This window comes from Leucoraja erinacea, chromosome 1, assembly GCF_028641065.1.
Source record: "Leucoraja erinacea ecotype New England chromosome 1, Leri_hhj_1, whole genome shotgun sequence".
In the NCBI taxonomy this organism is placed as follows: Eukaryota; Metazoa; Chordata; class Chondrichthyes; order Rajiformes; family Rajidae; genus Leucoraja; species Leucoraja erinaceus.
The window spans coordinates 151,560,192-151,584,359 of NC_073377.1; the positions used below are offsets into that span (position 1 = coordinate 151,560,192).

The 24,168-nt window shown below is 43.9% G+C and overlaps 2 protein-coding genes across 4 annotated transcripts in view; one reads left to right on the forward strand and one right to left on the reverse strand.

Moving 5' to 3' along the window:
• Window positions 1-8,069, reverse strand: part of ppid (peptidylprolyl isomerase D) — a 33,455-nt gene extending 25,386 nt beyond the window's left edge. The window contains exon 1 of the mRNA XM_055645882.1: window positions 7,910-8,069. Within this exon, the coding sequence (XP_055501857.1) occupies window positions 7,910-7,994 (85 nt within the window). The 5' untranslated portion in view covers window positions 7,995-8,069. The remainder of the gene's footprint in view (window positions 1-7,909) is intronic.
• An 8,997-nt stretch (window positions 8,070-17,066) lies between these two features.
• The window catches only part of fnip2 (folliculin interacting protein 2), a 66,806-nt gene continuing 59,704 nt past the window's right edge, over window positions 17,067-24,168 (forward strand). For all 3 annotated transcript variants that reach the window (XM_055645910.1, XM_055645916.1, XM_055645925.1), the window contains exon 1: window positions 17,067-17,243. In XM_055645910.1, the coding sequence (XP_055501885.1) occupies window positions 17,155-17,243 (89 nt within the window). In that variant the 5' untranslated portion in view covers window positions 17,067-17,154. The remainder of the gene's footprint in view (window positions 17,244-24,168) is intronic.

The window sequence follows — 24,168 nt, forward strand, 5'->3', positions numbered from 1 at the left end:
CATATGTTGATAGAATGGAGCGATTGGGCTAAACTCTGGAATTTAGAAGGATGAGAGGTGATCTTATTGAAACATAAGATTATTAAGGGATTGGACACGCTAGAGGCAGGAAACATGTTCCCGATGTTGGGGGAGTCCAGAACCAGGGGCCACAGTTTAAAAATAAGGGGTTGGCCATTTAGAACGGAGATGTGGAAAAACGTTTTCACACAGAGAGTTGGGAATTTGTGGAATTCTCTGCCCCAGAAGGCAATGGAGGCCAATTCTCTGGATGCTTTCAAGAGAGAGTTTGATAGAGCTCTTAAGGATAGCGGGGTCAAGGGTTATGTGGAGAAGGCAAGAACGGGGTACTGATTGTGGATGATCAGCCATGATCACAGTGAATGGCGGTGCTGGCTCAAAGGGCTGAATGGCCTACTCCTGCACTTATTGTCTATTGAAACGATACAGGATGGATGCTCAGTAGATTGCTATTCCTAGCTGAGGAATCACAATCTCAGCATGAGGTAAGCTTCTTAATACTGAGATGAGGAGGAATTCCTTCACTCAGATAGTACCAGATCTTTGGAATTTTCACCGGAGAAGTCGTGGAAGATCAGTTTTCTGTTTTTTCCAAACAGAAATTGATAGATTTCTGATATTAAGGTGGTCCAGGGATACAAGGATAGTGCAGGAAATCTGTGATCTTAATGAAAAGTAGAGCAACCCTGATGGACAGATGACTAACTACCTATCATTAATATATAGGAAATTTCAATTTTATATGATGCTGCCTAAGGATCAAATATAAAGCATGACATTTTGTTGGCACTTTTGTCATTGTCAAGATGTTTTATTTGTAGTTTAGTTTAGCATGAAACCAGGGCCTTGGGCCCATTGCTCGTCATCAATCGCTTGTTCACACAGGTTCTACGTTTATCTCACTTTCTCATCCACTCTCCACACAATAGGGACAATTTTATAGAGGTCAATTACAGGGCTTCCAACTTTGGGCGAGAGCTGAGAGTGAGAAATTCCGAGGGTGCGAAGTGACCGAGGGGGGGAGGAGGGCGGGGGGGACCTCCCATGGTAGTGAGCTTTTCTATTTTTCAGCTTGAAATTGTGCAATCTGGTGCATACCGTAGAGAGTCTTTTAACTTACACTTGAATGCAACATTTATGCTTTAAATTGGATTAGGTATGGTACACCAGTCATTGAAAGTAGGCATGCAGGTGCAGCAGGCAGTGAAGAAAGTGAATGGTATGTTAGCTTTCATAGCAAAAGGATTTGAGTATAGGAGCAGGGAGGTTCTACTGCAGTTGTACAGGGTCTTGGTGAGACCACGCCTGGAGTATTGTGTACAGTTTTGGTCTCCAAATCTGAGGAAGGACATTATTGCCATAGAGGGAGTGCAGAGAAGGTTCATCAGACTGACTCCTGGGATGTCAGGGCTGTCTTATGAAGAAAGACTGGATAGACTTGGTTTATACTCTTTAGAATTTAGGAGATTGAGAGGGGATCTTATAGAAACTTACAAAATTCTTAAGGGGTTGGACAGGCTAGATGCAGGAAGATTGTTCCCGATGTTGGGGAAGTCCAGGACAAGGGGTCACAGCTTAAGGATAAGGGGGAAATCCTTTAAAACCGAGATGAGAACAACTTTTTTCACACAGAGAGTGGTGAATCTCTGGAACTCTCTGCCGCAGAGGGTAGTCGAGGCCAGTTCATTGGCTATATTTAAGAGGGAGTTAGATGTGGCCCTATGGCTAAGGGGATCAGAGGGTATGGAGAGAAATATAGGTACGGGATACTGAGTTGGATGATCAGCCATGATCATATTGAATGGCGGTGCAGGCTCGAAGGGCCGAATGGCCTACTCCTGCACCTAATTTCTATGTTTCTATGTATGAAGGTTAGGCTAAATTACATTCCACAGTAGAGCCAGGCTCTAATCAACAGGTGGCACAATAGATAATAATTCATGCTGTTATGCATATATATATATATATATATATATATATATATATACACACACATATATATATACATATATATATACACATATATACATATATATATATATATATATATATATATAAAAAAAAACCTAGAAACGGCAAGAGGAGTCAGACTTCCATCGCTGTTCTGCACAAATAAATCAATCAACCTTACCCATTGACTGAAGAAATAAGACGAAAATAATGCCATATTCAACCGTATATGGTTCAATTAAATTAAGATATATTTTAACAATATATTTTAACAATATACAATTAACCTACAAACCTGCACTTCTTTCAGATGTGGGAGAAACCGGAATATCCAGAGAAAACCATGTGGTCATAAGAAGAATGTACAAATACTGTAGAGACAGCACCCGTGGTCAGGATCCAATCTGGGTTTGTGGTGCTGCATGGCATCAAATCTACCGCTGCGCCACCGTGCCACCCCATTAAATTATTTTTTCTGTAATATATTTATTATGGTCAATAAAGATGAACACATGATTCTGATTTCTGCCCTTAGTTGGATAACACACATCTCCAGTCATTGTGTTTTATGGCTGGTTTTCAACCTCTTCAGTCTGAAGGTCTCGACCCAAAACATCACCTATTCTTTCTCTCCAGAGATGCTGCCTGTCCTGCTGAGTCATTCCAGCTTTTAGTGTCTATCTTCAGTTTAAACCACCATCTGCAGTTCCTTCCCACACTCACACAGGTCCTATTCTCATAATATTATTCACCTCAACTAAGTTTTTTCTTCACCTCCGTTGCTGCAGAGAATACAATCCCAGTTATCAAATCTTTCTTCAAAGTGAAAAACAAATTCCAGTCCTGCCAATATGTTCATAAATCACCCCTGGATCCTCTCCAGAGCTATTGCACTCTTTCTACTGTGTGTCATAGTCTTGCAGCACGGAAACAGGCCCTTCATCCCAACTTGTCCATGTAGATCAAGATGCCCCATCTAAACTAGTCCCATTTATCAGCATTCGGCCCATATCCCTTTAAACCTTGTGTGTGTGTGTTGTGTTAGGTTGTGTGTGAGAGTGTGTGTCAGTGAAGCCGCGACAACACCCGGAGTGAGCAGAGACTTGGCAATGTCCGGGCAGCATTTCCCTCTCTCCCCCCATCCCCGGGAAAGCGGGCCGGACCAGGTGCCCTGTGTCCAGCTGGGGTCCGGGGAGGTGAAGGTCAGTAACCCGGGGGTCTAGGGGAGGTGAGGGTCGGTGACCCCAGGGGTCAGGCATCGGAGCGAAGCTATAGCCCGAGATTCATCCCCGCGGCTCTGGAGGCGGCACTGACACCCCAGCTCACCCGGTCCATTCCTGGCTCCTGGCTCCAGGCCGGGGTTAAAACTCCATGTGGTGTGGACAGAGCGGGCGCCGGAGGTGAGGGTGGGAGGTGTGAGTGGTGCCTCGGTGGGTGGGGGTGGGGGGTCGGTGCTGGGACCACCGCCATGTCTCACCGATCACACCATCTGCATGGGAATGTGCATGCGGGTGAGGCAACATCTATAGAGCGATAGACAAAAATGCTGGAGAAATGCTTGAGTCTGAAGAAGGGTCAAACTCAGTCATAGATAACAAGAGGATTTCAGTATAGGAGTAAAGAGGTTCTTCTGCAGTTGTGTAGGGCTCTGGTGAGACCACATCTGGAGTATTGTGTCTAGTTTTGGTCTAATTTGAGGAAGGGCATCCTTGTGACTGAGGCAGTGCAGCGTAGGTTCACGAGATTGATCCCTGGGATGGTGGGACTGTCAAATGAGGAAAGATGGAAAAGACTAGGCTTGTATTCACTGGAGTTTAGAAGGATGAGGGGAGATCTTATAGAAACATATAAAATTATAAAAGGACAGGACAAGCTAGAAACAAGAAAAATGTTCCCAATGTTGGGCGAGTCCAGAACCAGGGGCCACAGTCTTAGAATAAAGGGGAGGTCATTTAAGACTGAGGTGAGAAAAAACTTTTTCACCCAGAGAGTTGTGAATTTATGGAATTCCCTGCCATCGGCAGTGGAGGCCCAGTCACAGGATGGATTTAAGAGAGAGTTAGATAGAGCTCTACGGGCTAGTGGAAGCAAGGGATATGGGGAGAAGGCAGTCACGGGTTATTGATTGGGGACGATCAGCCATGATCACAATGAATGGCGATGCTGGATCGAATGGCTGAATGGCCTCCTCCTGCACCTATTTTCTATGTTTCTAGCTGCCTCACCCGCTGAGTTTCTCCAGCATTTTTTGTCTACATTGCCATTTTAAATAGTGTGCGATGGGCTTAGGCCAATTAAATGCTCGTTCTTTACAGGAAACTCGCCGACAGAAAACTATTCTCATTAGCGAGTGTGGAGGAGTGTGGCTTTAGTTATTTACTTATATTAAAAAATATATATTTTTGAGCGTGAGAACTGTCGTCAGCGTGAGAATTTCGTCAAATGCGTGAGTCTCACGCTCAATGTGTGAGAGTTGGCAGCCCTGCAATTAACCTACAGCCACACATCTTTGGAATGGAATGTGAGAGAAAACAGTGCACCCAGGGGAAATGTGCAATTAACCTTTACCAACCCACAGTGGCAATCAACAAAACAACCAAACAAATTTCCCTGGTGGAATGTGAATTGAGGAAACCAGTGCACCCAGGGGCTGGAAAGTCCGTTGCAGGAAGGAACATACAGATGCTGGTTTTCCCATAGTGCACCGAAGATAGAGCACCAAGGAACTGATGGAGAAGATAGACTCAGCGGGACAGGCAACATCCCCTGTATAGAAGGAATGGGTGATGTCTCGGTACGAGATCCTTCTTCAGACCCAGAGGAAATCCACGTTGTCATAAGGAGAGACTACAAAAGACAGCACCAGGAATGAACCCGGTTCTCTGGCACCAAGGCAGCAGCTTTATCAGCTGTGCCACTTAGGGTGCACACAATATCTCATCTGAAATATCGCTACATTTATGGAATGTCAGTCTAGATTTATGCCCAACTCCTTAAATGGGTTTGAGCAAGATTGCCACCATCAGAATCGCTGATGCTGTGTGGCTGAATATAATTCTGAAATATATTTTTTAAATCTTGAAAACGCCAGTCTTTCTTTCAAAAAGTACGAAATACGAGTGAAACAGAACTAAATAAAAATGGTTAGGAAGAAACTGCCGATGCTGCCTTACGTCAAACACAGACACAAAATGCTGGAGTAACTCAGCAGGTCAGGCAGCATCTCTGGAGAAAAAGTGCGTTTCGGGCCAAGATCCTTCTTCAGATCATGAGTCAGGGGAGATGGAAACTTGAGGTAAGAAAAAGTACAGAACAAATCACAGCTGACATTTTTAACTTCCCTATCCATTCCCATAATGGCCTTTCTGTCCTGGTCCTCCTCCATTGAGGTCACATGTAAATTGGAGGAACAGCACCTCATATTTTGCTTGGGTGCTTGCAACCCAGCGGAATGAATACTGATTTCTCTAATTTCAAGTAACCCTTGCATTCCCACTCTTTCACTCCCTCCCCCACCCTGATCATCCTGCTCATTGCACTGTTCATATCCCTTCGTTACCTCCTCCTCCACAGTCAACAATAGACCATTGTTGGCTCCTTGGCCATTGGTGCCGCCTCCAATTTGTTCTGTCCCTTCTCATATTTCTAATTTCCCTCTCAGTCTGAAGAAGGGTCTCGACCCGAAACATCACCTCTTCCTCTTCTCCAGCATTTTGTGCCTCTCTTTAAATAAAAATGGTTCCCTTCCAGTAAAATTGCTCGCCTTAAAAAGGATTCAACAACAGTGAGACTTAGACTTTAGAGATACAGCGCGCACTCAGGCCCTTCTGCCGACCGAGTCCGTGCCGACCAGTGATTACCCCGTACGCTTTCACTTTCCTACACATGGGACAATTTCCAATTTTTTTACGGAAGTGGATTAACCTACAAGCCTGGACGTCTTTGGGGTATGGGAGGAAACTACAGCACCCAAAGAAAACTCACACGGTTATAGGGAGAATATATAAACTCCGTACAGACAGCAGCCATAGTCAGGATCAAATATGGGTCTCTGCACTGTAATGCCCCTGTCCCAATTAGGAAACCTGAACGGAAACCTCTGGAGGCTTTGCGCCCCACCCAAGGTTTCCGTGCGGTTCCCGGAGGTTGCAGGTGGTTGCCGGAGGTTGCAGGTAGTGGAAGCAGGTAGGGAGACTGACAAAATGCTCTGGGAACCTAAGGGAACCGCACGGAAACCTTGGGTGGCGCGCAAAGTCTCCAGAGGTTTCCGTTCAGGTTTCCTAAGTTGGACAGGGGCATTAGGCAGCAACTCTACCGCTGTACCACCCCCATTTTTCTGCACAGAAGAGGCACATGAGACTTAAGAAAAGCAACAATCAATAGGGCTTTTGGGCTATCAAGATTATTCCAGCATTCAGTGAGACAATGGTTCTTGTACTAATGCAAGCACAATCCTGCTTTTTACACGGGCAACTCAAATATATTCACTCAGCCTTCAATGATTTGACTGGTTATCATTTTCTAATACAATGCAATCTGTTATTATTCATCTTAAACAATGATCACAGTACATGTACTTTTAAGCAGTATACAATAAAATACGGTTTTATTCGTCCGTACTCGGGAACATTAAGATTATGGATACATATAACTTTCCCATTTACAATACGTAAACAAAAAATAGCTCTTTGAAGCAGTTTTGTTCGTATAAAAAAACTGCACACTTCCACTTATCTTGAATATTTGTAAGTTTAACTATTCCAGAGAATGGCCACGGACAATTGGCAGATTATTTTTTCTATCTAACAACTGCTGTAACTCAAGCCATGAATATACCATCTTAGAAATAGTTCATTTCTAATTTCCCATACTTTGAATATGTAGTTTAAATGATTAAACCTCAAAAAGCAGAATTCATCTAAATAACAGGTTCCGTGCAACTGCCCAAGACTTGTCCTTTCACCTCCTCCTTTCCCATAGTCCAAAGCCACAAGCAGTGATTTTTTAATACATCTTTCAAGCCATACCCACTGTTTGTTATTACCACCTTAGCATTGGGCAGACCTATCTAAAATATATCAGATGACCAATTTGCTGAACATCTTCCATTCTACTCAAACGTGATCCTGGTTTGTGACAGCTCACTCTAATTCTCTATCCTGAATTTATTACCGGTCCAATTGCTCAACGTCCGCTCAGAAAACTGCATTTCATCTTCTAACTCGACCTACTTTACACCCACACTGATTTTTTTTTGTCCCATTGCCCCTTCTTTCAACTTATTTTCACTATCATGGCTTTGTGATATTAACTGCTTCTGCAATCTACCCTTGAACATATTTTTTCCCATTCATTTTCCCTCCTCTTTCCCTGCATCTTGGAACTTACAGAACTCTATGTTGTCCTAATTCAGATGTCCTGGAACGTGAACCGACCGCCTCTCTCCACTTGTGCTGCCTGACTTGCTGAAAATTTCAAAGCGTCTTCTGCAACCAACCCGACCTTTGCGGAACAGTCCATGCTTAAGAATTATGGAGATACGGAATATGGAGAACTACAGATGCCGCTTTACACATAACAAGACCCATGCTAGTTTAACTCAGCGGGTCAGGGAGCAGCATTACTGGAGGACGTGGATCCACGGCGTTTCGGGCCGGGACCTGCTGAGTTACTCCAGCTCTTAACGAGTCTTAATTTGTGCTTAACACCCCCAGGGCCCATACATATTCTTTAGCATGAGATCAAAGCAACAGTGATTAGTTCCCATGCCCGACGCGCTGAGTTACTCCAGCAATTTGTGTCTTTTTTTGCAAACCGACATCAGATTTGCTCAAAGGACTGACTGTTGGGGACCCCGGCACACCACCAAGGGGCAAGCAAGCAAGGAGCAAGCAATGATGTTTGGGAGCAAGCGTCTCTCCTCACCCTCCTTACCTACCTGACTCGCCCCCCACGCTCACGTCCAGGAAGACCCGCGGGTTGGAGGGGTTTGCAGGCTTGCATTGGGGAGAACGATGAGCCATTCTGCACGTCTCCACACACACACACAGGCAGAGCAAGCGCACACAAAGCTTCCGCCTCCTATCCACCACACATCCGCTGCAACCCCAGCGTTGAAGGAGGTTCCCAACACGAATCCTCCTCTCCCACCCGTCCCTCTCCCTCCACCGACATATTGAGTTTCAACCACTGTTTATCTTTTTTTTTTGCTGAAGATTCCAGCATCTACAGTCTCTTGTGAGTCCAAAACATTAATCGGCTGTTTTAGGAATAAAGTCAAACCGCAGCACAACTGAACGTGTTTAAACTAAACGCGGAGGTGTTTTTTTTGTTGTTGCACTGAACGAGATTAAAAGTAATTGGTATTCAGAGATGCTGTGTGTCGTTATGTATCAATAAACGAGCATTACCGTACAGCTTGAGCAAGCACTTCGGAAAATAAATGGTTTGTTGGCTTCGATTGCAAGAGAACTTGAGTACAGGAACGGATACTTTGCCTTCAGTTTTCTAAGTCTGGAGGAAGACCCAATTTGTAATAATGTATGTGGGCCTGATCTCCCGAAGGAGGATATATTTTCAATAGTGGGATGGGGTGAGGATCAGCAACAGTTTTCCAGCTACATTTGTGAAATAGTGGGTTTGATATTTTTGGACTATGCCTATCCTGTCTTGTGTAGGAAGGAACTGCAGATGCTGGTTTTCACTGAAGATCGACACATAATGCTGGAGCAACTCAGCACTGGAGCAACTCAGCGGGTTACTAGCTGAGTTACCCCAGCATTTTGTGTCTATCCTCTATCCTGCCTTATGTTTGGAGTAATGAGGAGTGATCTAATTGGAACGCAAACTTCTTCTGATACTTGTAACTGTAAATGCAGAGATAATACATCTCCAGGGTGAAGTTCCCAGTGTCAAGAGGACACAATCTCAAAATAAGGTGCCGGCCATTCAGGGCAGATGAAAACAAATCTTAAGACAGAGGATAATGGGTCTGGAATTTTCTGCCAGAGGACTGTGGATGATCAGCTGCTCTATATATTCAAGGCAAATAGCAATAGTTTCTTGATGTTAAGGGAATCAAGATTGGTGCAGGAATGTGGCATTCCCCCGGAAAATAATTGTATAAGACTCCTTATGAGAAAATATAAAACGAATTTCAGAAGTAAAATTCCGTCTCCCAGAAGTGTAAAAGCACATCTTCAACATTTAGCAAAAGATTATTTTCACGTCCTTCTGCTTCACTATTATTTGTGACAAGAACGGCAGAAAGGGATGTGGGGATGATTGCTACTGTGCAGGATGGAACTGCAGATGCTGGTTTACACTGAAGATAGACACAAAATGTTCCAGTAACTCAGCTGGGCAGCATCTCTGGAGAGAATGAATGACAACAGACAATAGACAATAGGTGCAGGAGTAGGCCATTTGGCCCTTCGAGCCAGCGTTGCCATTCACTGTGATATGGCTGATCATCCACAATCAGTACTCCGTTCCTGCCTTCTCCTCATATCCCTTGAGTCCCCTATCTTTAAGAGCTCGATCTAACTCTCTCTTGAAAGCATCCAGAGAATTGGCCTCCACTACCTTCTGAGGCAGAGAATTCCACAGATTCACTACTCTCTGTGTGAATTTTTTATCCTCATCTCTGTTCTAAATGCCTTACCCCTTATTCTTAAATGGTGGCCCCTGGTTCTGGACTCCCCTAAAATCAGGAACATGTTTCCTGGCTCTAACATGTCCAAACCTTTAATGATCTTACATGTTTCAATAAGATACCCTCCCATCCTTCTAAATTCCAGAGCATACAAACCCAGTCGCTCCATTCTTTCAACATATGACATATGACTGTTGATATGGGATGTCTTTCATTATTACTATTTCAAAAGTATTTGTTGATATTACTGGATCAGCCAATGTGTTGAAGATAGGACAGATCGTATGACTTGCAGTAAGTAGCCTATTTTACAACATTCTACTTGTTCAAAAAATTGTGTTTAAACAGCAAACAGCTAAGGAAATGGAAATTACCACCCGTTCTTCTAATAAGGTTATTTCTCCAGGAAGAAGAGAGCGCAGAATAGATACAAAACACCAAAGGACATTTATTATCACATACACCAATTGGTGTAGTGAAATTTGACGACATTGCAGCACACAAATAAAGATAAGACACAACATTAAAGAATTTAACAATAAACATAAAAAAATCCCCCCACACTGTGGGGGAAGGCAGCAAAGTCCAGTCCCATCCCCTGTTCATCGATAGTCGGACCTATTGTGGCCTCCGCAGCCAGTCCGATGTTTTCAGGCCCTCTTGCCGGGAAGATGGAACTCCGGCGTCGGGTGGACACTCCTCAGCGGCTGGGAAATGTCTGGAGGGGCCGCTCCCTCCCCAGAGACCGCGGCACCCGAAGTCCTCAGGCCGCTCTGGTTGGAGCTCCGACTGGCGATCTCGGATCCCAGGCTCCGCGGTGTTTTAAATCCAGCGCCGCCCGATGCAGATGCAGATATAATATGAAGAATATCAAATTGGCATGTAAGTGGGCATCAAGCCCACTTGGAAGTATGAGTAGAATTACTGGGTTATCCCTGTTCTGATTGCTTTGCTTAGATCATTGTTAAGATACAGAAGTCTACAAGAATCACAGATACGACCTTGGTAAGAACATCAAAAAGGCCAAAAGGGACCTGCTCCAAGCTGGATGATGAGACGGATGTTCGGCAACTGTGGCAGGGCTTGAATGCCATCACCTCCTACAAAAACAAAATCAGGAGGCAGCACAATTGTCAGTGAAGCATCACTCCCTGACGAGCTCAATGCGTTTACGCATGCTTTGATAGGGAGAACACTGATGTGCGAGCCCCCATTCGCCGTGATGGTATTTCAGTCACAGTCACAGAGGCAGAAGATCCTTCAGAGGGGTGAACCCTTGGAAAATGCCTGGACCTGATGGTCTACCTGGTCGTGTTCTCTGAAAACCTATGCAGACCAACTGGCTGGGGTTTTTACGGACATTTTCAACCTCTCACTTCTGAGGTCTGAGATTCCCACCTGCTTTAAAAGGGCATCAATAATACTGGTGCCCAAGAAGAGCAAGGTGATGTGCCTCAATGACTATCGACCAGTGGCACTAGTGTCTATGGTGCTGAAGTGCTTTGAGAGGTTGATTATGGTGCAAATCAACTCCTACCTCGACAAGAACCTCGACCTACTGCAGTTCGTTTACCGCCACAACAGATCAACGGTGGATGTGATCTCATTGTCTCTCCACTCTGGACTACTTGGACAACAAAAGCGCATATGACAGGCTGTTATTCATTGACTACAGCTTGGCATTTAATACCATCATCCCCTCCAAGCTGGTTACCAAGTTCTCAGATCTGGGTCTCTGCACATCCCTCTGCAATTCGATCCTCGACTTCCTCATTCACAGACCACAATCTGTCCATATTGGTGGAAATGTGTCATCCTCGATTACAATCAGCATGGGAGCACCTCAAGGCTGCGTGCTCAGCTCCCTGCTTTACTCACTCTATACTCATGACTGCGTAGCCGGACATAGTGCGAACTCCATCATCAAGTTTGCCGACAACACCACTGTTGTGGGACGAATCACTGATGGTGACGAGTCAGAGTATAGAAGTGAGATCGACCGATTGACCAAATGGTGCCAGCACAATAACCTGGCTCTCAACACCAGCAAAACCAAGGGACCGACTGTGGACTTTGGAAGGGTGGGATAGGGACCCACAATCTCGTATATATCAACGGGACGATGGTGGAAAGTGTCAAGAAGTTCAAATTCCTGGGCGTGCATATTTCCGAAGATCTTTCCTGTTCCCCGAACACTGATGCAATTTTAAAGAAAGCACATTAGCGCCTCTACTTCCTGAAAAGGTTATGGAGTGTCGGTATGTCAAAGAGGATACTCTCAAACTTCTACAGGTGCACAGTAGAGAGCATGCTGACTGGTTGCATCATGGCTTGGTTTGGCAACTTGAGCGTCCAGGAATGGAAAAGACTACAAGAAATTGTAAACACTGCCCAGTCCATCATCGGCTCCAACCTCCCCATCATCGAGGGATCTATCGCAGTCGCTGCCTCAAAAAGACTGCCAATGTCATCAAGGACCCACATTATCCTAGCCACACGCTCATCTCTCCGCTGCCATCAGGTAGAAGGTACAGGAGTCTGAAATCTGGTACATCCAGGTTCAGCAACAGCTTCTTCCCCACAGCCATCAGGCTATTAAACTCGCCATCAAACAAACTCTGAACTATAACAACCTATTGCACTTTATCTGTTTATTTATGTGTATATAAATGGTCTATGTTATATAGACACACTGAACTGTTCTGTATTTATGCTTACTATATACTGTTGTGCTGCAGCAAGCAAGAATTTCATTGTCCTATCTAGGACACATGACAATAAACTCTCTTGACTTGACTTGAGCATGTATTGCTCATCTTTTATTGCACTTGGGAGGGTTTGTTGAGTCACTTTTAAACCATTGTAGTCATTTGAATAATCATGTAACTACATTGTTGTGGGTAGGATTTTCCAATTGATTGATTTGAAAGATACAACATGGAAAAAGGCTCTTCCACCAACCGAGTCCATGCCAACCATTCACACCAGTTCTGGGTTATCCCACTTTTGCCTTGTGTCTTCTTCGCAATTTCTCTGGAAACCAATGTTAATTTAAAATAATGAGAAAGATCCAGTTGAAATGCAAGACTCTGAAGCGTCCTTTCAAGGTAGTTGTGAAGAAGATATTTTCTCTTATGAAAGAATCAAGAATGAGGAGATACTTTTAAAATCATTAATTTATTTGTATTTCCCATCCTTTCACAAGAAACAGGCACTGATTTGCTCTGCCATCCAATCTATGGTTCAAAAATATTGTCGCACTCCTTCCGTTTCCGTTGACGTGTATCAATCATCACCTTGAATATTTTTACTGGCTCTGCTTCCACAGGTCTCTGGGGATGAGAATTCTAAATACTTAATATCCTCCTCGAGAAGAAATTCCTCCTCGTTCTCTGAAGCTATGTCCCCCTGGTTATATTTTACCCAATTGGAAAAAACATCCTGTCAGCATCCACCCTGTCAATTTCCCCCAGATTTCTATTGCCTTTCCTATTGTTGATGTTGTTTCTATCATGGCCAAACTGCGGCTCATACCTTCACAGATTGCTATAAAACCTGGTTTCAGATTGAACCTTCCATAAAATTCTATCATGTTATGACTATTTCCCCTAAACATCCCTTAATATGAGTATTTTTTAAATTATCCTTTTCTCTTTCAACAATAAAATCTGAATGTTCCCATTAGTTCATCGACATATTGATCTCGAAAACCTTTTTTTTTTAACAGTTTTAACGGGTACACTTGTTGGAATCTCTGTTTTGCATTTAAACAGCTTTGAGTTCCTCCATCCTCAACAGGATCGCCTCTTGTTTCAACTCACTGAAGGGCAAATCCTTTCAGTACTCTTTGTCATTTCTAGGCATGGTGGGCTTGACTGGCAGTTATTTGCTGTGCATATCATGCTTCCTTTGCTCCTTTTTCTTTTCCTTAACAAGGATCTTTTATTCAATTAATCAGAAATAGAGAGTAATTTAAAAATATCAAGACTGCCATTGGCAGTTTGCAAATAACAATCACACAGTTATCAAATTACAAGTTCAAGTTCAAGTAAGTTTATAGTCATGTGTCCCTGATTGGGCAATGAAATTCTTGCTTTGCTTCAGCACACAAAACATAGTAGGCATTTACTACAAAACAGATCAATGTGGCCTTATACTATAATATAAATATATACACACATGAATAAATAAAATGATCAAGTGCAAATAACAGGTAATTGGTTATTAATAATCAAAGTTTTGTCCGAGCCAGGTTTAATAGCCTGATGGCTGTGAGGAAGTAGCTATTCCTGAACCTGGTTGTTGCAGTCTTCAGGCTCCTGTACCTTCTACCTGAAGGTAGGAGGGAGATGAGTGTGTGGCCAGGATGTTGTGGGTCTTTGATGATACTACCAGCCTTTTTGAGGCAGCGACTGCGATAAATCCCCTCGATGGAAAGAAGGTCAGAGCCGATGATGGACTGGGCAGTGTTTACTACTTTTTGTAGTCTTTTCCTCTCCATGGTGCTCAAGTTGCCGAACCAAGCCACGATGCAACCGGTCAGCATACTCTCTACTGTGCACCTGTAGAAGTTAGAGAGAGTCCTCCTTGACAAACCTTATCTACAGTGCACTTAACACCGCTCCACCTCCGCGGTGACCAGCGGTCCGGGTCTCCAGAGACCGCGTGCTTCCAAAACCTGCAACACACGGGCGTAGGCCCAGAAGAGGGGCAGTCGACTCTGGCAGAGCCCTCGACTGCCCGCTGCTTGGACCAGCGAAAGGCCATCTTGGCTAAGCCCAGGAGCAAACATACAGGGAGAAGCATTGGCTCAGCGATCATTTCGCTGAACACCTTCACTCAGTCCTCCAAGAGTATGCAATCTCCAAGTTGCCAAACACTTTAACTCCTTCCATTCCCATTCTGACCTTTCTGTCCTGGGCCACCTCCAATGTCAAGAGTGAGGCACAATGCAAATTGGAGGAACAGCACCTCATATTTCTCTTGGGCAGCTTACAACCCAGTGATAAGAAAATAGGCTTCTCTAACTTCAAGTAATGCTTGTTGTCTCTCTCCCTCCACGTCCCTCCCCCACCATAGTACTCCACTTAATTTCTCTGCCCTCCTGATTAATTTTACTAATCGTATGCCTTGTTGTCGCCTTCCCATCAGCTAACAATATACCATTCTACATTTCCTTGATCATCGTCAACCCAAAAATCACACATTCCTTCTCTCTAGAGATGCAGCCTGTCTTGCTGAGGTACTCCAGCATTTTGTGCGTGTCTTTGGTGTAAACCAACATCTGCAGTTCCTTCCTACACATTTTGTCTGCTCCACTGTGAAATCTCCTCAAGTGTGCCTACTTTGAAGAAGTTCTCCTCTCTCTGACTAGTGTAGGAAGGAACTGCAGATGCTGGTACCTGTATAAACCAAAGATAGACACAGAATTCTGGCGTAACTCAGCAGATCAGGCAACATCTCTGGAGAGGAATGGGTGACGTTTTGGGTTGAGACCCTTCTTTAGACTCAGATTCTTTAGTCTGAAGAAGGGTCTCGACCTGAAACATCACCCACTCTTTCTTTCCTGAGATGCTACCTGTCCTACTGAGTTACTCCAGCATTTTTTGTCTATCTTCAGTGTAAACCAACATCTGCAATTTCTTCCTATAAATTTCCTTGATCAATCGTCTGCTTTGATCTGTCGTTTTCACACCTTACCCTTCCATATCTCTGTGTTCCCTTCTCCCAGGACTCTCAGTCTGTAGAAGGGTCTCCACCCGAAATGTCATCCATTCCCTCTCTCCATAGATGCAGCCTGACCCACTGAGTTACTCCAGTATTCGAGGGAGAGTCTATTTAGGGAGAAGTCCCTTTGGTTCTGGGAGTAGGTATGTTACAAAACTTACCTTCAGCGGCGCTGCAGTTCTGCCACTGGCCGTGCATGATTTTGCCGCCTTTGGGGGAGGGGGGGATTAAAATGCCGTTTTCTCCTGCCTGTCGGAGTCACTATTTCTCAGGCTGTTAAGTTGCTGAAGAATAATCGATCCGACTTGCGTTCTCGGCAGTTTAAAAAATAAATCGCGGGACAATTTAATCCCTGGAGTAAAATAAAAAAGCTACTTCTAACGCCTACAACACCAACAACGGGACGCATCTCACGTAGGGGACAAAAACATAAGGTAAGTCGTCTATTTTACATATAAACTTTCTTCTCAGGATTACTTTAATCCAAATTTCATTGGCGAAAATGTGATTAAGGTCCCATACGAACTGGCAGTGTTTTTCCTGCCGATATGAGGTTCAAAATCACCACAACCGCAACGTTCCAAACGATCGCGTCCCACAAAATCTCACTCGCAAGATGATTTAAATGGCCATTAATTTACTGGAATTAAACACTAAATTCCTTCCATTTGGCCTATAAGTTCATGACAATGAGATTTAAAACTCATGTTATATTGTGAATTCTTGTGTGAATGTTATTTTGACACTTAGGCTATTTAAAAATGTTAACCTTTTCTTAAGAAATGGATAGATGTTTAGATCTAGTAATTGAATTTTGTAATTAGCTACAATTAAGTAACTAACTAATTATATGCTTTAATTTCAGGTCATCTAAGTAAGATTGTTTCATATTTGTTTCAGAATGCTTCAATCTAATAATAACTGAAAATTTCATTCAGTTCTCTTAATTTTTAAGAAAGTTATGGGCTTTTGACTGTCCTCGATCACAGCTTTTGTGTTTAGTCAATGGAAAAGCAATAGGGAACAAGATACTAATTTCAGAGTATGAAAACGGACATAACATTTTTAATACTGAAGATATGAACGTGAATTAGGTGTCAAATTAAACTTCTTTTTATGCTTTATCTGATGGGATAAATTGCAGACTTGATTTTTAAAATCTCAGAATTTTGTAACATTGCTGCTGGGACTGACGTTGAGCTTCCCTGCTACAGGGGGCGCTGTAGGCGGCTACAGTTACAGGTAATAGGCGGGGCCTCACCGCCTGCTCTCTCTGATTGGCGGAGGCGCTTGCGGTCCCTCCAATCACAGCGCGCCCGTTTGTCCGGCCCGGACCAATCATCAGTGGCGGCGGCAGCCAATGGGAGGGTCGGTAGCCGTAGCCGTGGCGGGGGCAGCCAATGGGAGTGTCGCTGGCAGCGGCGGCGGCCAATGGGAAGGTCGCTGGTTGTGACGGCCAATGGGAGGGTCGCTGGTTGTGGCGGCCAATGGGAGGGTCGCTGGCAGTGGCGGCGGCCAATGGGAGGGGCGCTGACAGTGGGGGCCAATGGGAAGGTCGCTCGTTGTGGCGGCCAATGGGAGGGTCGCTGGCGGCAGCAGCCAATGGGAGGGTCGCTGGCGGCGGCAGCCAATGGGAGGGTCGCTGGTTGTGGCGGCCAATGGGAGGGTCGCTGGCTGTGGCGGCGGCAGCCAATGGGGCGGCGGCGGCGGTCACATGACAGCAGCGAGCTCAATGGAGTTGTCCAACTTTCACTCGCAATGCTGCCGAATGATCCCGTTTTGTGCCAGTAAAATGGTACGAAATGGCGCCAACCCTGTTGCAGAAGCTGTTTAATAAAAGGGCAAATGCGGCGACGCCTTCGAAAAATTCCAAGGAGGGTTCGGAGATAAGGTAATGTCGAGTGAAACGCCTGGTGTGCAGTGAGGGGGCTGTGGGACAGGGGCTGTGGCCACTGGTTCTGGGGACAGTGGCTCTAGTTCTGGGGACAGTTCTGGGGACAGTGTGTCTGGCTCTGGAGCACAGGTTCTTGGATAGTGATTCTCTGGGATAATGTGTTTGGCTCTGGGACAGTGGGTCTGGGACAGTGGGTCTGGCTGGGGCAATAGTTCTGGGGCAGTGGGTCTGGGACAGTGGGTCTGGCTGGGGCAATAGTTCTGGGGCAGTGGGTCTGGGACAGTGGATCAGGCTCTGGGGCACTGGTTCTAGGACAGCAGGTCTGGGGCAGTGGCTCTGGTGCAGTTTGCTCTAGCACTGGTGCAGTTTGTTCTGGCACTGGTGCAGTTTGCTCTGGGTCTTTGGTTCTGGGGTGAGCCATGGGTTGCTCAAAGGGCAGTTAAACACTTAACAGTTACTATTGTGCTCCCTGTCCAGCAATTGTTTTCATCGTTTGAAAATTTCTTGAGATTGCAAAATAACTTTTGGTTGATAGTTAACCCTGTGTTGTTGCCTTTACATCAATGTTATGACTAATTTTCGTGACCAAGTATAATAATGCTGATAGAACGCACTTGAAATATGAAGCTGAAAAGTTAAATTGTTTTACGAGGAATATTAACGGTTTGTAATAAAGTGCACGTTTTTATCGCTAACTTGTTTTAGTTCTGTGTTTCTACCTTAATTATTGAATTGAACTAAGGCAAGGGTGACACAGTGGTATAGGGTAACAATGATTCTGCAGAAAGTGTTGATGCCTCCAGCAGCCCTAGTTTAACAGTGACTTGAGCTGTCTGGAATTAGCTTGTTCCCCGTGTGATTGAGTTTCCTCTGCCTGCTTGGCTTTCCTCCAACATCCCAAAGACTTATTGGTTGGTAGGTTATCAACAACAATAAGTGATACGTAGGTAGGAGAACTATGGTGGTGTCATGCAGTCATAAAGCAAGGGGAAAGGCCCTTCCACTCGACTGGAAAATGCTGGCCAAAATGCTCCATCTACGCCAGTTCCATTTGCTTACATTTGGCCCATATCCCACTGAAGTCAGTGGGGGACGAAGATTGTTTTTGGAATTGGTATTGACTTAAAGGGCTCAAATGGCTTTCATGCCATGACAAATAGTAATTGCAATTATTTATTTTTGCAGATACCCTGGTGTCTAGAACCAGGGTTCAGAATGTCAAAGTAAGGCTAAGTAAAGTTGTGAAGGTTTGCAAAGTTGAGAAAACGATATTTTTTCACCCAGATTATCGTGTGTCACCATTTTATTTTAAGCACCCGAGCTGTGGCAGCTTCGTTAGTAAATATTTTGATCGTATTTGATTTTTTTTAACACATTGAGTGAATAGAGGAAATTGAGCTTAATGCTGGAAAATGACAATGGTGTAAAAGGTTACAATTATTTTAGTGAATGACAGCACCCATTCCTATTAATTTGTTGTTCTTCATTGCACTCAAATTGAATACCATTTTGTTATTAGTATAATGTTGCTTATTTAGGTGTTAACCTTAATGTTTTTAATTAAGTTGGAAAATAATGTAACCGTCATAACATGTCTGACTTTGGGGCTCATCTCTTAAATTTTCTAAATCTAAAATATCTGTTTATTTGTTAAACTTTTTTCAACTTTCTTTACTAAACAAACAATCCAGTAATCCTTTAAAGGGGAACAATTATTCTAAAATAATATTTGTTCAGTTCATTACCTAGTAAACATGATTTTAAAAATATTTGTAATGTAAGGATATTAAATAATTTGAGTTTGTGAATACTTCAACTACTTTATTAAAACATGTAAACAGGTAGTAGTAAATATTGTGTACTGTTCTGACGTTATCTTCATCTGGGAAATACTTGATGGTAACTATATATAAAATATAAATTGAGAAAAGATGGAGGCAGGAATGTAGACGTCTTCTGCACTATGGCAATTCGGGTAGTAGAGACCTAATGATCTGGATAGGATGTCACTGCATCATTTAAGTTGGCAGTCAGAGCCGAGTACCTCGTTTACTATGCCCTCCCACATGGTGAAGTGAGTGTGGTGCTGCCGTGTTCTTAATTTGCAAGGCATTTTCCCTGACCAATTGCATTGTTGGGAGTTGCAGTAACCATGTTCATTCCTTATACTGGCTTTTTAAAGTAATCCCAAAGCCTTCATGCTACTTCCACCAAGTCAATATGCCTTAACCCGTTATCTCCCTGAACAACTCCTACGCTACCTATCTCCCAAGAATGCAAATCCTTAAATCCCATCCCTTCTTCCTGATGTCTCCACATCCTGAATCTTTTAATCATCCAGGAACCTTGTCCATCCTCAAATCTACTGTTGGCTTTGGCTGTTGAATAGTGGTAATGGGTCACTTTGTCACTTCCAATAAAATGACTTAATTTGAATGAAAAATAGCTAATTGGGACCAATTAAAGTATGGAATTCAATGTGAAATTAATGTTCACATTGTGGGAAATTCGCTCGATCTTCTCTGCACCCTTTCCTACAGCAGGATGCCCAAAACTGAACATAATACTTCAAGGGCGATCTCACCAACAATCCCGTTCAACTGCAACCTAATGTCCCAACTTTTATATTTAATTTCTTGACTGAAGGCCAATGTGCCAAAAGCCACCTTCCCCACCCTGGCCACCTGTGACACAGTGTTAGTTGTTAGGAGGATTCTAGGAGGCTTCAAGGTGACTTGGATAGGCTGGGTGAGTGGGCAAATGCATGGCAGATGCAGTATAATGTGGATAAATGGGAGGTTATCCACTTTGGTGGCAAGAACAGGAAAGTAGACTATTATCTGAATGGTGGCCGATTAGGAAAAGGGGAGATGCAACGAGACCTGGGTGTCATGGTACACCAGTCATTGAAAGTAGGCACGCAGGTGCAGCAGGCAGTGAAGAAAGCGAATGGTATGTTAGCATTCATAGCAAAAGGATTTGAGTATAGGAGCAGGGAGGTTCTACTGCAGTTGTACAGGGCCTTGGTGAGGCCACACCTGGAGTATTGCGTCCAGTTCTGGTCTAATCTGAGGAAAGACATTCTTGCCATAGAGGGAGTACAGAGAAGTTTCACCAGACTGATTCCTGGGATGGCAGGACTTCCATATGAAGAAAGATTGGATAGACTCGGCTTGTACTCGCTAGAATTTAGAAGATTGAGGGGGGATCTTATAGAAACATACAAAATTCTTAAGGGGTTGGACAAGCTAAATGCAGGAAAATAGTTCCCTATGTTGGGGAAGTCCAGAATAAGGGGTCACAGATTAAGGATAAGGGGGAAGTCTTTTAGGACCGAGATGAGAATTTGTTTCACACAGAATGGTTAATCTGTGGAATTCTCTGCCACAGAAAGTAGTTAAGAGGGAGTTAGATGTGGCACTTGTGGTTAAAGGGATCAGGGGGTATGGAGAGAAGGCAGGGATGGGATACTGAGTTGTGGCAACGGAAGTGGCGACGCTGTTGAACAGCTGCAGCTCGCCTGCAGTCGGTCTGTTTTTACTTTTTTTTGTTGTTTTTTGTTTTTTTGTCTTGATTTCAGTTAAATTTTAGTTTATTAGGTGGTGTTATGTGTGGGGGGGGGTGGGGGGTAAAACTGTCTCTTCAGGAGAATGCGACTTTCTGTAGTATCCCCCCTTCTCTGCCTCTGTCTGCGCTGAGGCACAATGGCGGAGCTGGCGGCCTCCAACTGCGACCGCCCTCGAGGTTCTGGAAGCAGAGCCAGCCAGGACTTACCAACGCGAGGCTGGCCAAATTCGGAGCTGTGGCGGCGTTCCGGTTCCACTGGCGGCGGCGACTCGGGGCTGAGGTGGTGCTCAGGTGGTGGTGGCACGACTCAGGGCTGAGACGGTGTGGCGGTTGCCCAACTCGAGGCTGAGGCGGTGCTCAGGTGGTGGCGGCACGACTCGGGGCTGAGGCGGTGCTCCGGTGGCGGTGGCACGACTCGGGATTGAGGCGGTTCTCCGGTGGCTGAGGCGGCATTCCGGCGGCGGTGACCTGAAACCGGGGCTCGGCCGCGGGCCAGTGGACGACATCGTCGGGAGCTTGCAGGTCACAGGTTGGTGACCTGTTTTTACGGAGCTCCCGCGGCAACAGCAGCGTCCGCTGGACTGGAGGGCGTCATCTTCGGCAGCTTCAACCACCCCGGGACGCCGAACTTGAACCGGCCCTTTCGTGGAGCTCGGTTGAGCCGCGGGACTGACTTACCATCGCCCGGTGGGATAACAATATCGGATGCCTGGATCACCTCAGCGCAGAGGGAGAATAAGGAGGGGAAGAGACAGTGACTTTTAAGACTTTTGCCTCCATCACAGTGAGGAGGTGCCTGGTGAACTTACTGTGGTGGATGTTAATTTGTGTTTTGTTGTTTATTATTATATGTATGACTGCACGCAACAAAATTTTGTTCAGACCGTAAGGTCTGAATGACAAATAAAGGAATCTAATCCAAGTTGGATGATCAGCCATGATCATATTGAATGGCGGTGCAGGCTCGAGGGGCCGAATGGCCTACTCCTGCACCTATTTTCTATGTTTCCATGACATCAGTTTTGTCTACTGTGCATGAATCTTAATTTTAGTTCAAGGGAACTCTGAATAATTTTACTCCTAGCCTTATTAAAAGTTCATTTTAAATCTCTAGAGATTGGCCTTTCACAACCAAATGTTGCTTTTCTTTGTGCGCTGGGAGGGTAGTTTTTTTTATCTCTCTCTTCTCTTCTGGTCATGTGGTCAGCTTTCAAATATGAACTTGATGCAAGTCAGCAGCACGTTTGTCTGAAGTGAGTCATGGCTTTGCTTAATGCCTGTATGATAGCAAGTTATATCAAAACACACTTAATCTGTTTGTCCCTCAATTTAATTGATTGTTATTGTTAACCTCTTGTGTTTTTCACTGAATCAAATTGGGTTGAAAATTCAGCAGCATTACAGCTACTGTTATTAATTGGAAATCTGTTATTTTTATTTATTTATTGTGACAAATGAGATAGTTTTTCAAAATTATCCATTGAACATTGACTTTGGTTGCAACTGTAACAATTATTCCATGTGGCTTCTATTGTCAATTAGTTAGAAGGTGGCAATTTTCCCTTTTTGTTTTCCTAACCTGAGTTTTGGGATTTTAAATGAATACACCCTGTGCAACATTTTGAATGTAACATAGTGTCCCAATGCAGTTCACGTAATCATTATAGAAATGCCCTCATTGGGGAGATGACTAAAGGTTAACAGAATTTCTCTTCTAAAGAAAGAAAGGGGTGAATTCCAGATATTGTCTCTGGTATTTGAAAGCACAGCTGTCAGAAGTGCCACATTTAAATTTGGGGATGAACAATTGAATTTAATTGAGAAGCAGAGATACGTCTGAGGTGTAAGAATGAACTGCTGATGCTGGTTTACACCCAAGATGGACACAAAATGGTGGAGTAGCTCGGCGGGTCAGGCAGCATCTCTGGAGAGAAGGAATGGGTGGTGTTTCAGGTTGAGGCCCTTCTTCTGACTGAGTTATCCAGAATTGTGTGTCTATCTTAACTACGTCTGGTTTTGGAATGAGAATTGGGCAACTGGACTGAGAACAATAATACATTTAACTGGGAGCTTAGGGTAATGGTCGAAAGTATGAAAGTTGAGAAGCGTATTGTAGAGTTTTTGTTGATCCAAAGTTTACAGAGTGGAACATCTGGGAGTTGACTATGGCAATGACATTTAAAGCCGTCTAGTTCAGACATTCTGGGCATTTTCCAGGGTGAGGTATGAAGTATGTGGATAGGAAATTTCATAGAAACATAGAAATTAGGTGCAGGAGTAGGCCATTCGGCCCTTCGAGCCTGCACCGCCATTCAATATGATCATGGCTGATCATCCAACTCAGTATCCCGTACCTGCCTTCTCTCCATACCACCTGATCCCCTTAGCCACAAGGGACACATCTAACTCCCTCTTAAATATAGCCAATGAACTGGCCTCAACTACCCTCTGTGGTAGAGTTCCAGAGATTCACCACTCTCTGTGTGAAAATCATGGTGACCAAAGGCTTCCCATTATTTAGCTGAAAGAAATTTCTGTTCATCAGATAGGTAGTCTGATAACTTGGAGAAAGTGAAATGATGGAAAACTACAGTGATTAAGTCAGCATCCCTTTAGAAACTGCCATAGTTTAGTGCCTTCATTGCCAATTGTGAGGATAATTGTAACATTAAATCATTTTTGGTACAAATAGTGCTGTTAGATTATATATATTTTCACTGCAATGTGTTTTTCAACATGTAGTAAAGACACCTGCATTTAAGATTCAATTTAAGAGGTTTTATGTTCTGCTAATGATATAGAAATAATGGGCATGATAAACCGAAGAACTGAATGCTCAACGTTTTTTTACTTTTCTCCTGTCATTACTTCATTTAATGTATAAGAACATATTTTGCCTTAAATGTTACTGCACATGCTGGTGGAGTAGTATCATGACAAATAGTTTTGCACAGATTAGGGTTACAAAATGCTATCTCAGTATGACTGACAGCAACATGAACCCACTTTTAGTATAGCTTGGTTGTAGTTTGCAGGACAGCTGAGCTTGTGTCTCAGATTCAACTGACATTTGAATTGGGGTGGGAATTGCAGGGAAATAAATTGTTGTGATGAAACAAAATAGCTAGAGGAAGTAACTTTTTTCTGACCACTCAAAAGTTCTGCTTCACAGAAATATCGAAATTAGACGAAACACCCCTAATGTCTTGGTGAATGTTTATCTCACCCAACACAGATTTTCTGGTTATTATCACATTGGGTTTTGAGGATTCACTGTTCCCAGAATAGGTGCCACACAAAATAAATGAAATATCTTATTGGTTACGGTTTCCATAGTTGTAAATAGCACTATATG